The following is a 26,619-nucleotide window of genomic DNA, read 5'->3' on the forward strand; positions in this document are numbered from 1 at the left end:
TTCCAGCATTTTCTTTGTGAACCAGAATTACCTTATGACATTGTTTGAGTCAACTTCAGAAGAGCACGTCTCTTCTCTGACTAATATTGGTAAAATACATCCTTATATTGTCTTTTTTTTTTTTTTTTTTTTAGAGAATCATTAAATGATCATGTCAACTTCAGCTCAATGGTAGTTCAGGAGTGCTCAGCAACTCTGAAAATCAGGCCATTAATTTTATCAGATATAATAGTTTTGTCCTGGCTTACAAAACATAAGAAATCAATGTTTGTTTCAAATGAGTTAGCTGATAGCACAGCCAAGCATAATAAATCAAAACTGTTTCTGTTCTTACAATGTATACATTCAGCAATCTGTATCCCAAAAGAAAATAAAAACTAATTACGTATTATATGAATATTGGGAATAACTATTTTAACTTGGCATAGATTTCAGGGTTTTGAGGCAGGTCTAGAAACATGGATAGCCGCACTTTCTATGCATGTAAATGCTTCTGTGCAAAACTTATCACTTTGATAAACCTTAGACCAGTGATACCCAAACTTTTAAGGGTCACGCACCTCCTTACCCCTGTCCAACCCCTCCCCCCCTGCAGCCAGGGCTGGGAGCAGGGCTGCTGAGGGGTTGGTCTGAGTCCAGGAGTGGGGCTGAGGATGGAGCCATGGCCAGGGCTGGCCTGGGCCCCTCTATGTCACCCCCCCCCCCCGAACATTCCTCCTGGGGGCACACCCCACAGTTTGGGAACTATAGTCTCCTGGGAAACCAATAACAGACATTTGAAATGCAATGTTTACACTTATCTTGGATATCTTCCTCTAGTTAATAACTTCATACATCATAATAAACTGGCTTCACTGTCTATTATAGTGGCTTATCATTGGCCTAAACAAAAATTGACATTGTATAGACACTTCTGATTTGTAAAAAGTTGTTCATTATGCTCTCTCTCTCTTCTCTCCTCCTCCCCCTGCCCCCACCCCTTTATAGGAGTATATTAAGGGACTCTGTGAACCTGAACTAGAAGAAAAGGAACATTATCCAAAGGACATGCACTGCATTTTTGTTGGAGCACAGAGCCTGTTTCTTAACTGTCTTATTCAGGATACCTGTGCTGATATAACAGTGCAGGAAATAGGATTACTTAGTATTAAGGGTGGTGCAGAGGCTGTTGTGATGGCTAGAAGTCATATTCAGCAGTTTGTGATGCTCTTTGAAAACAATGAAGGCTTGTTAAGTGACAAGGAATCAAACATAAAAAAGCAGTTTAAACAATTTGTGGAAGCACATGCAGATAAATATACAATGGACTTGTTGATCTTGCCTAGCTCGCTTAAAAGAGAACTTCTGAATCTTACACAAAGTGATTGTTGTGAAACAGATGGCAATATTATAGATCTTACTGCAGATTCTGAAAGCACACCAGAGTTTTCACAGGACAAAACCCCAAAACTAACTGTAATGAGTGGAGATGGAAAAACAATTGGGGAGGAAGCAAGAAAACAAGCTGGAACCCCTGTAACAGAGCTTACAAAACAAATGGACACAGTGTTTTCCAATGCACCAGGAAGGTGTTTTGTTCCTATAAATGGTGTGACTCCACTTGATGCATCCGTTTCCAAAGAGAGACAGTCATGTAAAAGGAGGTGTTCTGATGCTGAGGAAAGGCTTCCTAAGAAACAGTTTTCATTAGAAAGTGATCAGGAGGTCAGGCCTACACCATGCAGTAAAGATCCAGATAGGGGTGCAGTTATTGATCTGATTTCTGATAGCTGCAGTGAGTCGGATGATCCACGCTTCTCTATTACAGACTGTGATGAAATTAGTGAGGAAATGGAATACAAGATTCTTGTAAACTTTTTCAGGACCATGGGATATTCCCAAAAAATTGTAGAGAAAGTTATTAGTGAACTGGGACAATCAATGGAACCATTAATGCTCCTGGAAGCAATAGAAAAGGAAAGTACAAAGCTTCAGAAGGAAAAGGAACAGTCAGCGCAGATATCTCGAACCGTAAGTGTGCATTCAGGTGGTAATGCAGATCTTTCACCGACTCTGAAAGATAGAGGTTCTATCAGTAAAAATCAACTTAAACCCAGTCAGACTTTAAAGGAGACAAAAAATGTAAAACAAAAAAGATCAAATTCACCACGTGCACAGCTCCGGGCAGAAGACAAAATGCATGTGACAGACTATAAAAATAAAACTGCTCTTCCTTCCACTAAAAAGTCAACAGAGCATTGTAAACAAGTACATTTGAATTCTTCTGATCAGAGTCACAGTTCCAGGACAAATGATGTAGAAACTGATGGTCTCATACTGTCTTTTAACACTGCACAAGAATTAAAGAAATATGGAGCACTAAAAGATGTTGACTTTGTAGCAAGAGGGAGCTCCGACCAAGAGCATGCATCAGTTCAGACTGAAACTGTAGTTCAGCAAAAATCTGCAGGGCCCTCGAATACACAAAATAATGAACCTGTTCATGTGGAGAGACTAGGACATTGCAATCCGTCCCAGTTTAGACTCCTCCACCAACCGTCTGTTGATATCCCAAAACCTACTGAACGTCCTCTTCCAACTTCTGTGTTTCCGTCCCAACTGCATGCTCCAAATCTAGAGAGGAGGACAGTGGGACCATACAGTCATCATACAGATGCCTCAGTTACTGGGGTTCAAAGGTTTATGGATTCTCTGAAAAAGCCGTACAATCTGGAGTTGAAAAATGAACCTGGGAGAGCATATTTAAAACACATCATTATAGATGGAAGCAACGTTGCAATTTCGTAAGTATTGCTAGTTTGCGCTACTTTTTATTAAGTGTCAGTGAATTTCAGAGTGAAACTGGGAAGAGCGAGCACAGCCTGGGTATAAAAGCTTTTCTTGTCAAAAATTCTTGTTAACTGGCCTCCATATGACCAGCTATTAATTTACTACTCCAACACAGTTCCCCACCAATCTTGTAGTAATGGGCTAATTTGGTAGGGTGTATAGTGGTGACTTCTGTCCATTGAAAGCTAGATGAGCAACATGAACCTCATTTAATTGCCTATTTAAACTGTAGAAGAAATCCTAGTTTAATACCTGTATTCTCCAGTTTCTGTTAAAAACATGTATGGTGTTACTGTTTAATGGTTGCCATGTTCCACTTAGGTGCTTTAGAAATTCTTCTAGATACATACCTGGGAGATGATGCTCAAATACTGTGCTGATGTGGGTGGTATAAGAATAGCAGTCCCATTTCTGTCATGGGTGAAGCAATTCCCAGAGAAGAATGTGTGGGTTTGGGGAGGAGGGGAGGACTTTGACCTTATGCTAAATAGAGCTACCTTCTATTTACTAAAGCTTAATGTTTTTAGTATTTGATAAAATAGGTGAGAGTTTTTAACTATAAGTTTTAATATTTGTAAGTCAATTGAAAAATTAAGTAGTACATACTAATAGTTGAGAAACTATATTTAGCCTAATTGTCCCAATTCTAAGTTCATATATTTTAAATGTTATTCTGTGATACCCTTAAAGATTTGACTTCTACATCTTGGCAAGAACTGAGGGGAGTCCTGAAAACATACAACAGGTGTCCCGTGATTTAATTTCTTAAATTTCATATTTGTGCACAAACACATTAATAGACATGATTGTAAACGATCAAATACACACTTAAGAATATATATATATATTAATATGATATGGAATTCTTTTTAACATTGTTTTGTAATATAGAAAACTAAAATCAGATAGGGCAAGGGAGAGAAGAGATCCTTTCTGAAGGTAATTCAGTTTGCATTTATTAAATCAACAGGGTTTTTTATTCAGCAACTGTCAAACACAGTCTAATATGTGCACTTTTTAAATCAACTGCTTTAATTTATCAGTATGCAATCTTTGAAGCACATCCCCACTTAAATTCAGAAAGAGAATTCAGCAGTGAGCTCTAACCTAATATTATAGCATAATAAAATTGTATGATCGAAACTTACAAATAAAGAGTAACCTGACATTTAGTGTTCTGGCAGACAACTAATGAGCATCTTCTTAACAGATGAAAACAAAAATAATTACAGTAAGAATGTAATGTTTGAACAGCGAGAATATTTTATAAATTATCAATGAAGTTAAGGATAAGCATCACGTTAAAATCTAATTATTAAAAAAAATTGAGTAAAAAAGGGTTGGCTTTTTACATTTGCCTGAAGTTGTCTTGCCAATTTTTGCTTTTTTTTTAGTAACATTTTCCTGTCTCTAAAAGTATTTATAGTGCATTGGTACCCCCATGTGACCAAGGATCAGGGCCCCACTTTGCTAGACGCTGTGCAAGCATGCAATAAAAGTAGTCTCTGCCCCCAAAAAAGTTGACAAACTAAGGGGGGTTGTGTATTTTGTTTGACATCTACTGGGTGCTGTGTGAAAGACTAACAAACAGAGAAAACAGTGAAAGACACAGTAAACAAAATAAACTTACTGAAAATAGACTGTTACCTTTCAGTTATACTAATTTTATGTGTTCGCAATTTTTACCTATACTTGTTAAGAGTGAGACTGAGGGCTGGTCTACACTAAAGCTGTAAGTCAGCCTAAGTTACGCTACTTCGTTATGTAAGTTACGTAACTGAAGTCGACATAACTTAGGTCAATTTACATCAGTGCCTGTACCACAGTGTGTTGACAGGAGATGCTCTTCAGCTAACTTACCTTCCGCCTCTCACGGAGGTGGAGTACAGACGTTGACAGGACAGCGCTGTCCCATCAACTTAGCTTGTCTTCCATTACAGCAGTTCTGATTTAGCTGTAAGTATAGACGAGCCTTGAATATAGACTTCTGAATTGACCTCTCCTTTAGTTGATCTCCTGCACCTCAAACTATGGAGTTTGCAAGCAAATGAGTAGTAGAGTGAATACTTGCTTTAGAATTCTTCACAACAATGGAATGTGAAAGTGTGATATCTAGGAACATTTCATTTCTTTTTTGGGAGAAGTGCTGTTTTCCAGGAATAGACCAATTGAGCTTCCTGTTGCTCCACTGGCTAATGCTAAGATAAGAAGTAAACCTGTAGTGTTTTGAGTTCCTCTGCAATGAGAACAGAGAAACTGTCTAATATGAAAATAAGTGTGTCTCATCTTAAAACTCACAAGCAAAAAGTACAAGTTGATTACTTACAGCAAAAATAAAACCAAACCAACCAAACAAAACCCTCTCTGGATTAATTTACTCCTTATAGCTAGACTTCATGTCCTCCTTTAAAACAGACCAGGTATTTTAAATATATTGCTTTAAAAGCAGGAAATACTAACTGAAGTGATATTAAAGCCATGAAACTTCAGTTGGTGATTGAGGTCAGTGTTTGAATGGGACACTTCAGAGAGTAGGCCAGAGTGCTGCATATCATACGCTGCAGGAAATGCTCTCAGCTGGATAAGAAATACAGCAGGTCTTATTCACTTGTAGCCATTAGAGACAAGATGCTGTTGAATAGAATTATTTTAAATCTGTGTCCTAAACAAATGATATTTCTCAAATATGTAGATTTTCCCTGCAATATCAGTTTACAGCATTCTTTATTTCCTGCCCGAAACATTTAGTGTTTCTTTGTGCTGTTACAAAGCTGGAATATAGTTTCCTATCAGTATCTGTAAATATGTATGTATTTGTACATATACATGCATATGTAAATTATTGTTTTAAAAAAAAGACTGCAAATTTTTGGCTAGATGAGGATAGAAAAATGGACTCTTAACTACTACATCTTGTATATCTAGAAGCAGTCATGGATTTAACCACCCAACCCATAATTCACTAAATTGTGAATCTTGTTAACAAACAGTGGACAAATTCCCTTAATTGTTAGGGAGGACATAACTTCCACAGATTCCTCCAGCTCCTTACCCAACCCAATATCATCACCCTCCAAGCCTCAGTTTCATTCCGACTCTAGAAGAGGCTGATAGATATCAACGTCTAGATCCAGTGAAAAGGATGAAGGACTTGAAAAGAGGCTTGCTCAGTCATAAAAAATGTGAGGGTGCAGAGGATGTTATGAATGCTTCTATACAACAGAATAATATTTAGCACAAAACTATCTGTGGTAAAACAAAGTACTTATGACTTTATATATATATTCTTATGGAACTCTTAACTGTGGATTATTTTGTAGTGCATCATGCTTCTGGTTTTGAAATCTCTCATTTGCCTTTATACTGGCTTATAAAAAGTCAAAATTTATTGTAGTGTATTGTAAATTGAATATTTCAAGTTTAGATATTTGAGGTTATGCAGATTGTCACCTTATTTTCTGCTGTTCAGATGCAGATCATGGTTGTTTCTGAAGTCTCTTGTTAAACTGCACAATTAGTCTAGGTATTCCCACTTCCAATCATATCTTCAGAGTGTACTTACCTACTGTAAAGGTAGCTTTTCCCTTATTTTTCTGGGAATAGGAGATTTGAACTTTATTTCACTCCTTCAAGGCTTTAAGAAAGATACCTTTCTTGCATTGGATATTTTAGCAACAGCTTGGCCTAGATCCTTCATATCCCTTTTGAGCTGGACGTTTTTGTTTTGTTGAATGTGAGTAAACATTCATGTTCTAAAGTTCCATTATTCAGGAAGAACTTTATGGCATAGATGTTAAAGAGCCAAGAAAGAAATTCAAAATTAAAAAAAAAAAAATCTGCATCTCTAGACGTTGAGTTGAAATTTCATGATGTTAAATCAGTTAGGGCTTTCGGCAGAAATTTGATCTCAACAGGTGCTGGTCTCATCAGATGTTCCTTGGACTCCTACAGATCATCCTAAAGCCTGATAGCTTCTCAGAAGAAAGATTAATAAAAAGCAATTTGTCTTAAAACAGCAGCACCTGTTAATACTATAGTTAGGGGTATGTGTCAGATTCCCAACAAATTATGTTACTTTAGGAGTTCATATTGTAGCTCTTAACTGTATTTCAGTTTGGAGTGAAATCTAGAATACAAAACATTAATAAAGAGGGACTGATTCTTTAGCCTTCAGTAGGATTAAAATAGGTTACTAACATAAATATTATGGACTAATTTGTTCGGCGTCTGAGAGATGTTACCTTGGGGGGTGCAATATTATCTAGTTAGGACATCCTATTAGTCTGACAGTATTTTAAAAGTAGTTTAAAAAATGGTCTAACTAGTGATAAAAACCAGTGAAGTACAAGTACGTTCCCAAAAGTATAAGTTCTTTCAAGGTGGCTCAGACGTCACAGTACTAAGTGTGTTACAAAAACTCTCAGATCTTTTTCCTTCACCCTTTTATTCCATCTACTTTGTGACAGATTTCTTTTTTTCTTTTTCCCCTAGTTCTAGCCTGATGACTTTTTCAGGCCACTTATATTTTCCGATAGTTGAGCAGGCCTGGGAGTGTTTCCAGAACTGGCTGCTATCCTCATATCTCATCTCTTGGAACCTTACCTGGCGCCAGAGATTCAGTGCTTTCTGGTATATCTCTGAGTATTCTTGAGGTTTCTTATTGTACCTTATCTCAAAAAGGTATTTGTGGCCTCCAGCACCATAATGTCTGAGCACCTACTTCACTGACAAGCTTTAAATTCACAGGTGTAAAGTATTCATGCTGGAAGTAGTTGCACACTCTTGCAGTCAGAGAACAAATCTTACTTTCACTGGCCAAATACAACTAATGCATTTTGAAGAGCAAAGATTGACTAATGCTCTCGTGGACCTCTTTGTAATCAGTCCAGAAAGATTATTTTCAAAAAAGGGGGAAGGAGTCAGAAAAGCAAGTTTTTGAGTAAATGAATCTGAGGAAATCGGCCTCTTTTTTGCTTGTGGAATATCATGAATGGTTAATGAAGTGAGTTAACCATTTGTTCCAAATAAATAATTTACCCAGTCTATTGTTAGATAATGTAGGAAGCTTTCAAATACAGTGTGTTACCTTCCTTAAAGTATGATGGTTATTAACTAAAGGAGATAATTTGGTAGCTATTATTCTAACTTCAGTTTAAGGACCCATAGGTATATCCTCTGAAGCAGTGGTTCCCAAACTTGTTCCGCCGCTTGTGCAGGGAAAGCCCCTGGTGGGCCGGGCCGGTTTGTTTACCTGCCACGTCCGCAGGTTCGGCTGATTGCGGCTCCCAGTGGCCGCGGTTCGCTGCTCCAGGCCAATGGGAGCTGCTGGAAGTGGAAGCCAGTACGTCCCTCGGCTCGCACCGCTTCCAGCAGCTCCCATTAGCCTGGAGCAGCGAACCGTGGCCACTGGGAGCCGCGATCTGCCGAACCTGCGGACGCGGCAGGTAAACAAACTGGCCCAGCTCGCCAGGGGCTTTCCCTGCACAAGCGGCTGAACAAGTTTGGGAACCACTGCTCTGAAGAATTAATTTGGATACCAGTCTTGAAAAAGCCAGCATTATAAGGGTTAACTGAAGTACCTGATTAACACTTCCTGTCACTTGACTGTTGCAGTCCTGGTAGCTCTTACGGGGAAATTCTCTATGACCCACAACTGTATGACATTACTTGAATAAAAGTACAGTGCTTTTATTACAGTAAATAACTTTACAAATGAACTATTTCCTCATTGTTCAGATTTTGTTCTTTAGCAAATAGGCAAACTGCAAGTCATAATTATGAGTCATAATTTATCTTAACCTTTTTAGACTGATTTCCCAAACTTGTATTAATGGAAAAGAAATGCAAATTGATGGGGTTATGTAGAAAGTAACAAGTCCACCACATCCTCTTTAATCTCTGCTTTTTAGAGAAGGAGCATTTTTCTGGAGAAAGAGAATAGGGTTTTATGTAATGGTATGAACTCAAAATTCTCTCAGAAGATATAATACATTGTTCTTCCTAGCACTTATGAAGTTATTGGACACGTCAAAAAATAAATGTCTGAATGCATTATGCTTGGTGTAAAAACTCTGAAATGACCACTCAGCTAACAGACAGTGAATTAAAAAGAAAATATCTTAAAGCGTTCTTAAGCCATTGCCTAAAGTTTCAGTTCCATAACTACCCTTACTCTTAGGGCTTGTTTTTGTTACATTGTTAGAGGTAAAACTCAGGTTATAACCCAACTTGAGCTAACCCAACTCCCATCCACACAAACAGCTCTCTAGCTTGAGCTAAGCGATCCTTTAAGCTCAAGCTAGCTGGCTGGTCGAGGGAGCGGTATAGGTTGAAGCCTGTGTGCTTTCTGATGCTCAAGTTTAGGCTATGTCTACACTAGAGAGCTTACAATGGCACAGCTGTACCAAAGCAGCTGTGCCACTGTAAGTTCTCTCGTCTGGCCACTCTATGCCGATGGGAGAGAGCTTTTCCCTTCAACATAATTAAACCACCCCCAATGAGCGGCAATAGCTATGTCAGCAGAAGAAGCTCTTCCGCCAACATAGCACTGTGCACACTACCACTTATGCCAGCGAAACTCACTCAGGGGTGTGTTTTTTCACCCTCCTGAGTGACCTAAGTTTTGCTGACATAAGTGGTAGTGTAGACATGGCCTTAGTAATGCTGTGGGGATGCAGCAGCTGTAATTACAATTTATCAGCTATTAATCAAATCACTCTGTGCTACTTATCCGATTGCTCTGGGCAGCTTTTGGTTTTGTTTTGAGTGTTTTGCAGTATGGTTGCTTTCACTAGAGCTAGACTAGCCCAAGTAGAGTAACAAGATAATGGTTGCAGTGAAGACAAACCCCTACAGAATGTCTACACTGTCTCTGGGAGCAAGCCTCCCAACTGTGGTGAACAGACTTGTGGTGGTGGGGCTTGTGCTAGCATGCAAAAAATAGCTATGTAGACATTGTGGCTCAGGTTCTCAAGCATAAATCAAAGCAACACAGCTATTTTTAGTGCACTAGTCTGAGCCTCATCACTACAAGTCTGTGGATCCTGGGTGGGAAGCTCGCTCCCAGTTGCAATGTAGACTAGCAGTTCTCAAACTGTGGGTCGGAACCCCATTGTAATGGGGTCGCCAGGGCTGGCGTTAGACTTGCTGGGGCCCGGGGCCAAAGCCAAAGCTCGCGCCGCACTGCCTGGGGCCAAAACTTAAGGGCTTCAGCCCTGGGTGACAGGGCTTGGGTTTTGGCTTTGGCCCCCCTGCCCAGGGCGATGGGTCTTGGGTGGGCTCAGGCTTCGGTCTCCCCTCCTGGGGTTATGTAGTCACTTTTGTTCTCAGAAAGGGGTCGCGGTGCAGTGAAGTTTGAGAACTCCTGTTAACATACCCTGTAGTGTGCTCTTCCTAAACCTATTCACAATGACGCCTGTCTCCATGTTCAGTCAGCTGAAAACTTTTATTACAAACCATGAGGGCGAGGAAAGTTAACTAGAAGTAACAGAATCAAGTGGTTTAAATGCTTTACTGAGTAACCACCTGATCTTTTGTCAAGGTTGTGCTCTTGATTTGTTTATTGCAGCGTTGTTGTGTATGGGAAAGGCCTGAGGTTTTTTGGTTTTCTTTAAATCTGCATCTTTCTATGTACTTTAAAGTGGGTTTTTTGAGACTGTCATTTGCACCTCTACCAAATCATGCCTCCTCCATATGTCATTTTGGCTTCTACCCTAAGATGCACCCACACCCCTTCTCCCCCAATCCAACACACCTCTTTGGGAGGGAAAATCTCTGTCCATGCCTGTTAAACTGAAACTAAGTGGGCATCAGGCTCTAGACACACCTTTTGCCTTTTGTACCCCTTCTGGGAGGTTGAAGAACTTTATTCTTTTAGGTTATGTCTATATGGGGGAAAAGAGGTGTGTGTCTGACGTGTTAATGTGCTAAAATCCTGGTTTAGGCAAGCTGTAGTTTTAACATTTGTTACTGGGTTCGGGTGAACCCTATGGGAGTGTTACTTCAATCAGCCTAGAGTTTACCTTTACCAGCTAATTTGTGTTTAAAACATACCTTTTTTTCTTAGTGAAGAGAGAGCCTTTCAGGTAGACTGTGGGAAACATCCATGCAACAGTAGCTCCCTTAAAACAATATTTATTAAAATAAGAGAAAAATCAGAGCAGCATAAAAAAATAACATCTCATCTGGATTCTTTGGAAAAGCCCAGCCAAGCTGGCTTCTCTTAGCTTAGTTATAGAAAAGAAAAAACCTTACATGTTCTAGAAAGCAAGTGCTATCTCTGACATTGTGCTGCTGCTGTGTTATGCTGCTTATTATCTTCTCTACCTTGCCTTGCTATGGCCCCACCCCAGTTGTAAATATAGACCAAGTTGGGGAACAGATGCATTCCACAGGAGGTGAGCAACTGAGAATAAGGGCTTGGCTATACTTGCAAGTTAGAGCGCATTAAAGCAGCCCCGGGCATTCTAACTCCTGATGCGTCCACACTGGCAAGGGACATAGAGCGCTCTGACTCCACAGTGCCGCAAGAGCTGCTAATGTGGCCACGCCAGTGCGTTTGCAGCTGACAGTGTAAACACAGGGCAGCGTTTTCCCTGTTGTGGTCTCCAAAGGGCATGGCAACGCTTGCAGATGTAGAGCGCTTTGAGTTAAACCAGCCTGCATAGAGTGCAGTAGGGAAAGCGCTGCAGTCTGTCCACACTGACAGCTACAAGCGAACTGGCGTGGCCACATTAGCATCTCTTGTATAGGCCACAGAAAGCAGTGCACTGTGGTAGCTGTCCCAGCATGCAAGTGGCTGCAACATGCTTTTCAAATGGGGGTGGGGGGTGGGGTGGAGTGTGACAGGGAGTGTGTTGTGTGTATGTGGGGGGGGCAGAGTGGGTTTGGAGGGGCTGAGAGCATGTCAGTATGCTGTCTTGTAAGTTCAGAAAGCAGCAGACCCCCACTCCTCCCTGGTTCGTTTGTTCGTTCGTTCTCTCTCTCTCTCTCTGTCTCACGCAGCATTCCACAGTAATGGTTGCTTTGTCTCAGAGCAGATAAGCATGCCGGCTGTCAGAAACGGAGCTTTCAAAGGGCATATCCACATTCCTGCAGCGATTCCAAAACAATGAGAAGAGTTGCCACTTGACTTAAGGGGATTATGAGACTTTCCGGAGGCTGATCAGAGCTCAGTAATGCAACACCTTGTTCACATTGACGCCTGGCATTTCAGCCAAGGCGCACCAAGCGTTAATCTTCTCACCGAGGTGGAGTACCAGGAGTGCTCTAGCCGTGGAGTCAGAGTGCGCTACATGCCTTGCCAGTGTGGACGGGTAGTGAGCTAGGGTGCCCGGAACTGGTTTAATGCACTCTAACTCGCAAGTGTAGCCAAGTCCGAAGGCTGGTTTAACTCCCAGCGCGCTACATCTGCAAGTGTACTCATGCCCTAAGATGATCCATTAACAACAATTACTTGCTGTCTTTTAAAGGCCTACCTAGCTCAAGGACCACATTTCACAGTTCAGCTTGTTTAGCAGTGCCCCATTTACCCAGGCTTCATTATTTCATTATTATTATTTATTACAGTAGTGCCTAAGGCCCAACTAAGAGTGGGGACATGAAGGGGGAGAGACAGGAGCATTGTGTGAGGCATTATACAAATCCAGTGCTCAACTGTCCCTGCCTCGAAGAGCAGTCTCAACAGCCAAGACAGATGCAAGGTGGGGCAAGGGGTAGAACACAAGCCGTTTAAATTCTTTATCAGTTTTCTCTTGCCAGGAATTATAAATTGATAACCTTAGACCCTCTGCCCCAATCCTACTTTATTTATACATAATAAAGCAACAAAAATGCACCTCCCCTCTTTTTGCCCATGCAGATCACCTTTAAGAAAGACGCACTCTTTATCACTGCACATTTTGCCTACCCTCCAGGTCCATGAGTCTTGTGGGTCAAGCACTGCTGGTCTAAGACTTCTGCCTGCATAGTTTGATTGCATGAGAGAGATTGTAAGTCTGTTGTTCAAATGCAGGTGGCAAAATCACTCATTTGTGTCACTTTTTTTTTTTTTTTTTAAAGACTTGCAATAAGAGAGACTGCAGAAAAGGCATAACTTACAGTTTTAGGAGTCACTGCCAGTTCTGCTGCTTTCTCTGTGTCCTCCAAATTATACACTCTTCTAAACAAAAATTGCCCTCTTACAAAAATACAGTCATAATGTGAACTAATGTGTTTTTTGATGGCAGAGTTTTTCTGCTAAACAAGCATCAGTAGCAAAGATCTGAATGTCAGAAGCCATCTAAGACTATTCAAGTGCTAAAATTATCAAGCATAGGTGTTTTTCTTTAAAAAAAGGTTGCACATTAGGGTGTAGAAGGTAAGGGTTTTCTGTGAGGGTTAACTCTGTATGACAATTACATTACTTTATTTAAATATTGATGTTCGTTGTGTGAAGCATACACAGTACTATTTCTATCAGGAAAAAGTGCTGCACAAACATGTTCTGTTACATAAATGGGGCCACATTGTTTCTCATTTACAGTTCAAATATAATTAGTGGTCTGTCTCTCCTTCCCCTCCCCCTCCAGCCCCACTCAGAGAATCTGATCTCAGATTGAAGTAGGTGGCATCAAAAATATAAAACAAGGAAGAAATTTAGAAAAAAGAGGTGTTAAATATTACTGGGGATTAAAGTGTGGTATAGACATTTAAATTAGGATGTCTGCTAGCAGATCGTATTTTAGAAGTTGGTTATTTAGTTGATCTAAAGTCTCTAAAGTAGCTGTTCGAGGAATAAGTGTGGACTTCAAAACATTTAGGGTATGTCCATGCTGCAGCTGGGAGGTGTGATTACAGTATACACACAAGCATACCCAAGGTAGCTTTGATCTAGCTAGCTTGCCAAAAATAGCAATGAAGCCATGGAAGTGCGCAGTGTTGCCAACTCCACATAGCAGGAAGTCCCCAGACAAACCCTGAAAAGTCACTCAAAAGGAGTCAAGAATACACACACACACACACACACAGGCGAATATAGTCACAAAATCATTCACAAGCAGCTCTATAGTGTTAATAAAATCCATTCCATGCTCTTTTTACTACGTTGTGTTGCACACCAGAAGCAACTACAACAGTACACTGTCATCATCAGGAGGGTGCCCTCTGCTCATTGAGAAGGAAACTGCAACCCTCTGCTCATTGGGAAGAGTGCTCTGTACACTGCAGTCCTGGTTAGGTGGGGTTGGTTAATTTCAGCTGAGCCTCCCTTTCTTGCCAGCCTGGATTAGAGTCGACAGGTTAATGAAAGGGAGAGACCAGAACTAGGGGGAAGAGGGCATTCCTCTGACCTGAGCTCAGTGCTGCAGGGAGCCAAGAAAGTAGACTTAAAAACAAAAATCCGCACGCCGGACCCCTTCCCCCTGCTTCCAGGGTTTCATTTCTGAAAACAGGTAGGCAGCTAATCCCAGGCCAAGCCAGGGAAAGAAGTAAAGGGGAACCTAAATCATGCTAGCTCCACCTTTGATCCAGTAGTAAGGGCTTTATCACTGGAGGCACGGTGCCTCTCCTTCCCCCGTGCTGTTGGGGCACATGTCCCTGTCTCATCCCACCCCACCATCCATCCTTGCAGCTCTCCTCACTGGCTAACCTTCCTCCTCCACCCAGTATACTGCTTCATTAGTCATATTTCTCTGCATCACAAGGTGTACTACCTATTACAGAGCAGCAAGAAAGAACACATTTGGGTAAAAATAAGCCCTGGCAAATGTGCTGCTTTGTCCAAAATGTGCCTGGCTTTAGCAAAGTATTTAATTAGCATCCACAAACTTCTTTTCCTCACCTGCAGATTATAGTGATCTCAGCCCAAGAAGCCCTGGAATGTGATTTCTTCTGAGAACATGCTCAATTGAGACATAATGCTGTTAACCTGGTGTGCAACAGAATGTAGTAAGAACAGCATGGAATGGATTTTATTAACACTGTTGAGCTGCTTGTGAATGATTTTGTGACTATACATATTGATGACTTCTTTCTGTGAATGTCACTGTAATTGGCAGTGAAAGTCGCTAGATTTGTCACTGGTCACTTTGACACTTGTTTTCTCACTAGGGAAACCAAAAAGTCACTAAATCTAGTGACAAATTAGCTAAGTTGGCACTAGCTACTTGTGTGAAGCTCCTCTGGGACTTCCATGTCATCGCCCATGCTGCCATGGCTTCGCTGGTATTTTTAGTGAGATAACTAGATCAAAGCTAGCTAGCCTACCTGTGCTGCATCACACCTCCCAATTGCCAGGAATCCTAAAGTACTGAATAATGCAGGCCTACTGCCTTATTTCTGAGCTCCCTGATCTGAAATGCATATATGATCTACAGTGTGTTTAGTTCTTGCATTATGCAGATCACTTTACATTCTCTTGGTATCTACCTGATATGAAAACATGAAATGTGTGTTGAAACCTGCTGCCCTCCTTTCTATTCAGATTTCAGAGTAACAGCCGTGTTAGTCTGTATTCGCAAAAAGAAAAGGAGTACTTGTGGCACCTTAGAGACTAACCAATTTATTTGAGCATAAGCTTTCGTGAGCTACAGCTCACTTCATCGGATGCATACTGTGGAAAATACAGAAGATGTTTTTATACACACAAACCATGAAAAAATGGGTGTTTATCACTACAAAAGGTTTTTTCTCCCCCACCCTACTCTCCTGCTGGTAATAGCTTATCTAAAGTGATCACTCTCCTTACAATGTGTATGATAATCAAGGTGGGCCCTTTCCAGCACAAATCCAGGTTTTCTTCCCCCCCCCCCCCCCCCGCCAACCCAATCTCCTGTTGGTAATAGCTTACCTAAAGTGATCACTCTCCTTACAAAGTGTATGATAATCAAGGCGGGCCATTTCCATCACAAATCCAGGGTTTAACAAGAACGTCTGAGGAACAGTGGGGGGGGGGAGGGGGCGAAATAATAAACAAGGGGAAATAGGTTACTTTTTATAATGACTCAACCATTCCCAGTTTCTATTCAAGCCTAAGTTAATTGTATCCAATTTGCAAATTAATTCCAATTCAGCAGTCTCTCGTTGGAGTCTGTTTTCGAAGTTTTTTTGTTGAAGGATAGTCACTTTGAGATCAGAAATCGAGTGACCAGAGAGATTGAAGTGTTCTCCGACTGGTTTATGAATGTTATAATTCTTGACATCTGATTTGTGTCCATTTATTCTTTTACGTAGAGACTGTCCAGTTTGCCCAATGTACATGGCAGAGGGGCATTGCTGGCACATATCACATTGGTGGATGTGCAGGTGAATGAGCCTTTGATAGTATGGCTGATGTTATTAGGCCCTTTGATGGTGTCCCCTGAATAGATATGTGGGCACAGTTGGCAACGGGCTTTGTTGCAAGGATAGGTTCCTGGGTTAGTGGTTCTGTTGTGTGGTATGTGATTGCTGGTGAGTATTCGCTTCAGGTTGGGGGGGTGGGGAGAAAACCTGGATTTGTGCTGGAAATGGCCCACTTTGATTATCATACACACTGTAAGGAGAGTGATCACTTTAGATAAGCTATTACCAGCAGGAGAGTAGGGTGGGGGGAGAGAAAACCTTTTGTAGTGATAAACACCCATTTTTTCATGGTTTGTGTGTATAAAACATCTTCTGTATTTTCCACAGTATGCATCCGATGAAGTGAGCTGTAGCTCACGAAAGCTTATGCTCAAATAAATTGGTTAGTCTCTAAGTGCCACAAGTACTCCTTTTTCTTTTTTCTATTCAGAGTGATGTTTCATTAAGTTGCTTCAGTCAGTTTAAATTCTGTTGAACCTCTTATAATCTAACCTGCTGTCTCTACTCTGTGTGTGGCTGTTCCTATAAATCTGACTTCTGATCTGTAGAAGGATATGAAACCAAGTGATTTGTAAAATTTAAACTGGTGTTAGTCTTGTTTAATCTATTTCACAAACTTTCAGTGAGATTTTGTTTTGTTATGTAAGGAGATCTCTCTCTACCTGCTGCTAATTAAGTCTTCCCTTTGCTCAATTCTCTTACGTAGGTCAATTCTTGAAATTGGGTGGACTGCTAATTGGCCCATGCAGCTTTTTCATTTGGGAAGTTGGATACTGGAAATCATGGTTTCTAGAATAAAAACTTAAATTCTGTTCAATATTTGCCAATTTAATTGCACTGGATACCGTTCCATTCATTTTTGCTGAACTGCATTAGTTTATTTTGCATATAAAAGCATTATTATTCCTATCTATATACATCACATCCCTAGTTGGAATTTTTTGAACACCTGAGTCTAATCATTTTCAAAAGTAACTTTTTAGTAGGAAATAAAAATTGAAGTATTGGGCTATTACGCTTAGGGCTCAATATTTACTTTAATTGTAGCCACTTTTATAATCCACACTGTAATTGCTGTGTGTTATCACTATCCCTTGTTAAAGTCTGTAATAAATAATATTCCTCAGGACTATAATCATACAGTTATTAAATATTTTAAACATTTGTAGTTGAAGGATTTACCCACTGACTTGGGAATCAAATTCTTACCCGCCTATTTTCATTTCTAACTTCCATCAAGTCTTTCTGTGTAACAAGACATCTTAACTTCTGGTAAACGGACCTGGATCTTCCACATTAGGCTAGTTCCATGCTTTCTTGGTTTGCTCTTCTTTATTAGAGCCACTCGGCGGGATCACAAAAATAGAAAGGCATTACCACTTTATTCCTGTTGTAGTTTATCTGAAGTGCAAAAAATTCAGGAAGCTTCACCTCAGAGGTATTACATCATCCATTGATCTTGCTAAAAATTACTAGCCCAATATAATGGGTCGGAAAGGAGCGAAGGGCCTTCTGTTTCCCAAACTCAATATCCACTATTCAAAGGAATCTAACAAGGCATGTCCTCACATCTGGCCCACCTGGTGAAATATGTTTTGGTGCCAACTGGAGAGAAGGTGGGTCTGGTGTTTTGCAGCACAATACTTATTTTCATTATAATTCATTGTATATGGATCATTTTAATCTGTAATTGATAGCTAATCATAAAACTAGAATATGCTTCAACTTTGGAAATTCTCAGCTGGTGGGCTCTTCAGAAGGGCCTGGTCCCTGCCCATGACTGATGGCTGTAGTTCTGCCCACAAAACTTGAAGTGGGCTAATCTGTGTATCTGCCTTGCTTTGAGAGGGAGGAGTCTGGTAATATGGCTGAAGAGACACTTCTCCCTTTTTTGCGCTTAAACTCTCTCCCTTGTATGGAGCACCTTGTATGTAACTAGAGCAATAAGCATCCCCTACCTTTATTTTTTAATGGTATTGTACTTATAGTGCAAGATATCACTTCACCGCAACACTTTGAATTTCTTCAACATTCATAGTTGTACAACTCAACATGAACTAATCTTGCTTGTTTTTTATAGTCATGGTCTACAGAAGTTCTTCTCCTGTCGAGGAATTGCAATAGCTGTTGATTACTTTTGGAAACGTGGCCACAGAAATATTACTGTGTTTGTTCCACAGTGGAGAACAAAACGTGATCCTAACATCAAAGGTGAGGCGAATAATGTCCTGCTTTCTTTTCTTTTGTATTCAATCTAATTAACTCTCTTTCCAAGTTCAGCTCTTGATATTTGGGACCTGTCACAAAAGTGTAATTGATAAATAACCTAATTTTGAATTGCTAAGTAAGTTTTTTACATTTCTCTGAATTTTATTGAATCACTTGACAATATCCAGTTAGGTGTTATATACTTTATTTTGTAATATGGTATAGAAATTAGCTGCTCATAAATATCAAAATATCTCTTGAATTATTGCAATTCAAAAGTAGTCAGTTATCACTGTTCAGCATCTTAACGTTTGGGTATTTAGAGAAACCTTTCCAGGTTTGCTCAACAGTGTTGCAGACCATTCTCTGAAGAGCTGATATTTATTTCACTATCATGAAGACACTGAGGATGCATCTTTATCAGAAAAAATGTATTCTTACCTTGAGTTAGCTAACATAAGGTAAACCCCTAGGCAGTTTGTAGGCTCATATGAGTTAGCAGGTTGAATTAAACCTTAGGTGCTCCTGTAGTTTTTAACTTGGCCTAACTTGTGTGAAAACTACAAACTGCCTTGTCTTCACTAGGTTTTTAAGTCATGGTAGCTAACGTGAGTTAACACATCTTTTTCTTAGTAAGGACAAGGCCTTAATACTTACAAGTCCTTAAACTCACAGATTTACCTTTCCTCCATTAGTCTCAGCCTTTTAAAATCATTCTCACCTCTTCAATAACTTTAAATTTTTTAAGTTATTTATAAGACTGAGCTAGTTCATCCTTGAGACAGTTCTATGAAGTAAAGAAGCAGTAGCTTCACTTTAATTAGGAAAATTAAAACATGCAGTTAATGGGACTTTTGGGTGCTCACCATCACTGAAAATCAAGCTACCTGTTTAGGTGCCTAACTTTAAGCACTCTAGTTTTAAATGTTTTTAGTCTAACTGACCTGCCACGGATGGAGATGGGTTTTAGAGACAGGTTAGAATTTAGGAATTTATGGGCCACTTGCTCCATCCACGTCAGACTTACCAGCAGTAGTCTATTTCTAAGATGCAGTGTGCCATCTGTAAGGATCAGTAGGTACTGCTCTCAGAGAAGATAAACTGTTTTGCATGTTATGTAGACTAGATGTAAATTCTGTAAATAATCACTTTAAAGAAGAAAGCCTTGCCTTTAAAACTGAATGTTTGTTTTACCCTTTTAACAGAGCAGCATTTCTTAACACAGCTCCAGGATGTTGGAATATTGTCTCTAACTCCTGCAAGGATGGTATTGGGAGCAAGAATTGCTGCTCATGATGACAGGTATGAAAGATGGGAGTTAAACCCTTTTAAAAGATACACAATGACTGTCATACCTCATGACTGATATTGTGAGGTAAACATTAACCTGGAGAGCCAAGCACCAATTTCATGTCTAAGAGGTGTTCCATATATTTGTGTGCAACTGTGGTGTATCTGTCCTATCAAGGATCATTATTTAAATGACCTTCACTCCCTTGTACACATTCTGCTTTCAGTATGTCATTAAGGCCAGTATTTTTAATGGCATTATATGCAGCCAAAATCTTAGCAACTTTAAACTGTCATCATTCATCCTTGGATGACCTGGATATTTTGTATAATTTGGTAGCTTCCCTCATTAAAACTTGTCATGGATTTTAGTCCTCACTGAGGAAAAGTGTCTTTGACAAGTTTTGTATAAATCACTTGCTGAGGTTTACTAACTTATAACCCATCGAGTTGTGGAGATTGAACACACACGTGTGTCTGGATCTGTGCCCATTGAAATAACATATAAACTACTAAAGAGGAAGGAGTTTTTGCAAGACCCTTTTTCTACCTTCCAGCCTCTAAGATTGTTACCTTGTGCTTGAGTTGCATAGGTTGCAAATGTTCAAATGTTGACTCTGTAAAACTTGCTGCACTCGAGGTGATCGTAGCCCTAGTGTGCCGTATGGCAGTAAACGATACACAAAGGCAGTTAATGTCAAACTTGCATCCTGGTTTTATTTAGAAACACATCAACAAAATACCATGTTTATTTTAAACACCACCTCCAACCTTGAAGTTTTGGGGAAGTCTTCCAACCAGATGTGTCTCGCTCATTGCAAGTGGGAGTTTCTTTCCACAGTCAGTTAGCTTTCTTAATCATTGAATGATTTCTACTAAAGTTTCCCAATGCCAGGCTGCTAGTTAGAAGAGCATGCTAGAAACGTTTCTTTTATCAGCTAACCCTTTAAAATTTGTCAAAGACAAGCAGCTGCAGCTCTGAGCTAGCCATCTGGAAGTTAGCTTTTTTGCTGCATCTCCCTCTGTCCCAGCTGATAAGCAGTCCACCTTTTTGTTTTTCTACTGACTAAGGAGATGGTATGTTCTTGTACATAGACCATGCCTGATGTCATTGAATATGCAGTCTAACCATCATGTACTCATTGAACGTGAAAATAAAATTAAATGCACCAGTACATTTTAGTAGTTCTTAAAAATAAATAACCAAAAACCCCTCCATTAACGCAATGTTATGTCAGAAAATTAAAAGGTACAAAAAGTAGGCAATCCATAGTTGTTCCCACTGTAGGTCTTTTGGGCTCAGTGTTATATCATCTCACATACTTTTAAATTTATGCCTTAAAATAGAACAGCTTTTATTATAATACAAAATGCTGTATACTTTCAATGGAAAGACTTCTGATTGCTGTGGAAATCAGAGTATCACATTGTGTTTACATTGAATCTGTGTTCAAGGTACATGTAAGCAAAACTCTCTGAGAATAATTTATTCTTTTTAAACTCTGTACATCCTAAATGGTTCATAATTGGTGTTTTTAAATAGGAAAAAGTGGGATAGTTTATTTCCAGAGGAATAAACAACTTGTGTACTTTCAAGGTAGTCCCTGTATTTCTTGTATTAATATATCAATAATGAAAACTTGCATTAATTTTAATCATATAATTTTGAAAAGGATATATTACTCATTGATAAAAGAGCTGATGAAACAGGCAAGCATAGAGGTAGTAATGCAATGGGGCTGAAGTATTATCCTGCTGCACAAGGGGACACAGCAGATTAGCCAAAAGAGAATGTCTGGCAATGGACTTAGGTTGAATTGTGTAATGAAGTTTCAACTTTACTGATTTATTTTAGACATGCAGCTTTATTTACCTCTGCATACACTTTTTGTAAACCTGTAATTCAGCATACTCAGTTAGCATTTCTATGATAACCACTAGCACCAAAATCTTACCTTAAAAACTTGCCTGAGTATGCAGTGCTGCTTGCAGTCAGCTGAGACTTGAGATTCATTTTTTGGTTGGTTGACGTCAACCAGTCCAACTTTATAAAAACTTTAAAACAAGTGTTTTCATTAGTAGATCTAATCTACACTGTCTAATTAGGGAAGGCTCCTCTTATATGACTGTGATGCTTGTTTTCTACCTGATGTGAATGGCTTTGGCCAGAACTAAACTGAAAAAATATTTTAACTGTCTTTGAAATAATTGTTGTAGATTTTTGCTGCATCTTGCTGATAAAACTGGAGGCATTATTGTTACCAATGATAATTTCAGAGAATTTGTGACGGAATCATATTCTTGGAGAGAGATTATTCAAAAAAGGTAATTTTACGGATTTATACAAACCCTAAAAGAGAGTCCTATTCTTATGCTCTAGATGCCCTTAATATAATTTTTAAAATAATGTTGTGACCTAAACTTTAGCAATACCATACAACATAACCGCTCACCTGACATCCTGCTCCAACAACTCACCCCCATTTTCAAATGTCTGGGGGGCAAAAAGGCACATCTGAAAGTAATCCTTATTTGGGCTGTTTTAGACTGAGGTGGGAACAAAATTTAAAGCTGTGCCTCCCCCCCTCTCTTCCCAAACCTCCTGTCAGTAGCCCCTCTCATTGAAGATGCATGGTTACATAAGCTTGAGAACCTTTGCTAATCTCAGCTATGATACTTTGATACAGGGAGCAAGGCACTTTGTCAGATAGGTAAGTAGGTCCTAAGCATTTAAGACTTTGCTGGTCAACGCTTGGTTTCTGGATGTAATTTCACAGAGCACTGACCTCAGATTCTGGTAGTGAAATACTCCATTTATCAGCAGGGTCATTGCATGCTGCAGAATCTTCAGTTTATGGGTGGTTTTAAGGAGTAACCCTTTGTAGGGTCCACTGCAGTATTTTAATCATGAAGTGACAAAGGCATATTGCAAATACCCATTTTGGTGCTTCTGAGTTGTACCTTTCTCATTTTAATGAAAAAATACAATGACCAATGCCATCTGGGTGGGTATTTATTAATGCCAACACTTCATTGATGATTTTTCCCATAGACTTTTTGCAGTGGCTTTCTATTCTGAACGTCTTGTTGATTTTTGTCAAACTGTCCCAATTAATGACATGGAGAAAAGCCATATTGCAGGTACAATACACCTGCATGTTTACCTGTAAACAACCTCCTTCAACAATTAACTTTTAGTTTTTTAAAGTTATCTAAACAAAGTCTAAAATCTAAACGTAAATCTTAAAAATTGGGTGTCTCAGATTAAATTTAAATGACATATCAGTTATTCCATTTTCATTCAGGGTCTAATCCCAAATCAATGGAAAGAATCCAACTGGCTTCAGTAGACTTTGAAACGGGCCTTATTCTCTAGTCAGAAGACAAAATACTAAGTAGTTTTTATTAAAAGATTTAAATAGGAAGAAGGTGCTTAAATGGTACAGAAATAATCTCTTCCACTATTGTATTTCAAGTTTGTATTTAGTATATATAAACACAGGAACTTCTGATTACTTTAATGTTAAGGATTTGCAGTCAACTAACTTAAATAAAAAAAATCTTCACACAAGACTAGTCAGCATCTAGTGCCTGTCCCCTGGAGACACTCTGTTATGTTTTGGTCACAGATCCCAATCAGTTGTGTGGCTTGCAATGATGCAGGAGTCTTGAGCTAATCATTTTGAATATACGGATAAGGAAGTATAATATAAATAATAAAATCTTATGTAGTCCTTTCTCTCTCTCACTTGTTTTGCAGTGGCCCAGACCTTCCAGTTTAAGAACCCACTGTAGTCAGGAATAGTGGCGGGATTTTTGTTTCCATATAATCACCCATTAATTCATGATTTTGGAAGGGAATGTCATTTTTAGCTATAGCAGAATAAAAGTTCATTGATCAGACTGTACTGATTCTAGCTGTGAAATTAGGTGTTTAATTCTACATATTGGGAGTGGGAGGTTGAAAAAACTAATTGTATTGGTAGAGCTATTTCATTACTATTTACTGTTGCAGGTTGCTCCAATACACATTTGTTGGGGACATATTCATGGTTCCTGATGATCCTTTGGGAAGAAATGGACCTAGATTAGAGGACTTCCTTCGGAGTGAAGGCTGTTTTAGGTATAGCAGTCTCTTCATTCTGCTTTGAGAGCCAAGGCTTACAAGGGGCAATAAATGCTTTAACTGAAACCTGAAGTAATTTACTTTAAATAAACAAAGTCACAGTGTACAGTATGAAAAATATATTAAGAGCATGAGCTCTAAAGATGTAATAGCTTTACAGGAAAAAATGTGTTCTTTTTTTGTTACTTTAGTCTGTTCAGAAAGTGGTGGTGACGTTACATGCATCTAACCAGGATCTCACAATAAGCAAGGCAAGTGCCTCAGTAACTTCCTCTGAGGTTTGATTGTGGTGGCATTCACATAAATGTGGTGGTCCACATAGCATGCTGGTATTATACAAACCTATGATGCATAACTAGTGACTCTGTTTCATAAGAAATAGAATGAGTTCATCTAAATATATCCTTGATTACCCCTTACTGATGATCAGCATTTGGATGATAGGAGCACTATAGAAAAACCTAAGATAAATAGACATATTAACGGTATATTCTGCACATGGGAGACACACAACTTTTTTCCTATTTTCATTTTCCAAGCTACCCTCAGGTTACTACATCATACTATTAACAATGCCTGCCAAGACATCTGGAACTAAATGACTTTTTAATCTATTTCATTTTTAATCTTAATTTGTTTTAAAATGTGTAGATTTAAATTTACTACCATAATTTAGAAATATATTTAAAAATCAGATCTTCCTTTTATTCCTACAAAGACAGGAGTTCAAACTTTTGGTTTTTCCATTGCACCACATAATGACTTTCCTAGTCTCTACATCAGTGAAATGAATGCAGCTTCTTGAACAGATAAGTAGTGGCAGTATTGTCAGCATTTGGAATAGAAAGAGCTCTGATCTGGGGGTTCTTGACACTTAACCTTAAAGTTTTAATGAAAATACTTTAGTGTTTTCATTTCATAATGATGATGATAAACACGTAACTCTTTAAAAAGTGACTATTTCATTAGAGATATCAAGAAAAAAATAGTTGTTGGCTGATTTTCAGCCATCATGTATGACAGTTTATGTAATGAATTGGTTGACTTAATAGTTTTTTTTTATCCATCTCTACTATAAGTAATACTGAAGTTAGTACATGGCATTTTGTAAAAATGTAAAACTGATTACTTGAATGTTTTGCTAATTGAGCACTTGAATGTTGAACACTCTTTACCTGTCTAAAACGTGCATCATAGCCAGTCATATCTAATGCTAATCTCTGTTACTATCTCTTAGGCTTCAGATTTGAAGTCCCTTAGGTAGATTGTAGTACTTACTGTTTTGTATCACTTTTGCATCACTTTGATGGAATCAAGTGAACTGCATCTTTATTCCAAAACAATCTGAAGAATACTAGAATGTAGGGGTTCAGAGGCTCTATTTTGCCTACACTTTTTATACTCAATACCACTTCTTCCTTAATTTACCAGAAATTTCACTTTTGTTCTATAGAAATTTTCCACCAGCACAAGTAACTCTACCGACTGGGAGACTGCATTCTTCTGGGACCTCACACTTCATGCCAATACCCAAGTCATGCAGTAATAATAGACAACCTATGAACCAAGTACATGGTAGTCCTCCATCTGCCAGGCTTCCATTTGAACCAAACTTGCCTAACGTACAGACTGGTCTAACAATTCCACCACAAAGATCTACGACAGAAACAATACAACTAAGGGAAGCATTGATAAAAATATTTCCTGATTCTGAGCAAAGACAGAAGATTGATCGAATACTAGCTGAACATCCATTCATGAGAGACCTTAATGCACTGTCTGCCATGGTGCTTGACTGAGTATGATATGGGGGTCTTACATTGCAACTGATCCACCTAAACTTTGAATGTCAATGTGAAGAAACATGTTGCTCAGTGTCATGTCACTTTATGAATATTCAAAAAATAATACTTTTATTTGTATAAAAAGATATGAACTATTTTTTGTGCATATTCCTACGGCTTTCAAACATCAACCTTTTTTGGTAAATTAAGTTATGCTGCTATTACAGATTTGTAGAAACATTTTCTGTGAAAGGAAACAAAACTTTGATTCTGCCTCCTTGGAATTGTGTATTAAAGTAGTAGCAGTTCACTTTAGAATAGTGTTTTTGCACTTATTTCTTAATTATACTTAAGTGGGGAAAAGGTCATGTTTGACACATACTAGATTAGAATATTTATTTTAAAATATAAGATGGAAATGGCACCTTTAAAACGGTTTACCATTGGGGGATGTATTTGCCAGATGTATGCACATACTTTCATTAGCATTAAGTATACACCTTTAGGTAATTGTTTTTTGCCACTGGGTTGGAATTGCTTGTACTGTTATAGAATATTACATTTTCTCTGTATTGTAGAAGTAATGCCACTAGGTGGCATCTTGTAACCATTAGTTTGTAATGACCAAGAAAAAGGTTTCTAACTTTAAATTCAAAAATGCCAATTCATACACTCAAAAGAGCATACAAGCAAAGAGAACTAAACTGAGACAGTGCTACTGTGGCACCATTTAGGGAATAAATAGTGAGAGGGCTGTTGAACATAATTTAAACAATATAATCTTGTTACATAATTCACATAAAAACCTTATAGGGAAGTAGTCTGCTATTGCAGGAGGCAATAAACATTAGTCTGTACTAATCCGAGGGATGGGATTTTGGTCCTGGGGTAGCTCTAAAATAACTTCATTCTTAAACTGAAATTACTCACCCTGCTAATCCAGATTGGGTGTTAATACCTTACCACAAAGGACTGTTAAAACAGAAATGTGCATCCTCAAGCCACTATAACAGAAATTCCGAATGCTTTTAAAGAACCACCACTGTTTGAAGGTGGCAAGTA

At 38.9% G+C, this 26,619-nt stretch overlaps 1 protein-coding gene across 2 annotated transcripts in view; it reads left to right on the forward strand.

Moving 5' to 3' along the window:
- The window catches only part of N4BP1 (NEDD4 binding protein 1), a 37,473-nt gene extending 11,598 nt beyond the window's left edge, over positions 1–25,875 (forward strand). The window contains exons 2-8 of one of the 2 annotated variants that reach the window (XM_048816332.2): positions 988–2,783; positions 18,230–18,360; positions 19,563–19,659; positions 21,865–21,972; positions 23,663–23,770; positions 23,965–24,024; positions 25,227–25,361. In XM_048816332.2, coding sequence (XP_048672289.2) covers positions 988–2,783; positions 18,230–18,360; positions 19,563–19,659; positions 21,865–21,972; positions 23,663–23,770; positions 23,965–23,986 — 2,262 coding nt within the window. In that variant the 3' untranslated portion in view covers positions 23,987–24,024; positions 25,227–25,361. Of the gene's footprint in view, positions 1–987; positions 2,784–18,229; positions 18,361–19,562; positions 19,660–21,864; positions 21,973–23,662; positions 23,771–23,964; positions 24,025–25,226 lie in introns of both variants that reach the window. The other variant, XM_048816327.2, reaches the window with a different exon arrangement.
- Positions 25,876–26,619: the final 744 nt, after the last annotated feature.

This window comes from Caretta caretta, chromosome 12 (assembly GCF_965140235.1).
Source record: "Caretta caretta isolate rCarCar2 chromosome 12, rCarCar1.hap1, whole genome shotgun sequence".
NCBI classification, from domain to species: Eukaryota; Metazoa; Chordata; order Testudines; family Cheloniidae; genus Caretta; species Caretta caretta.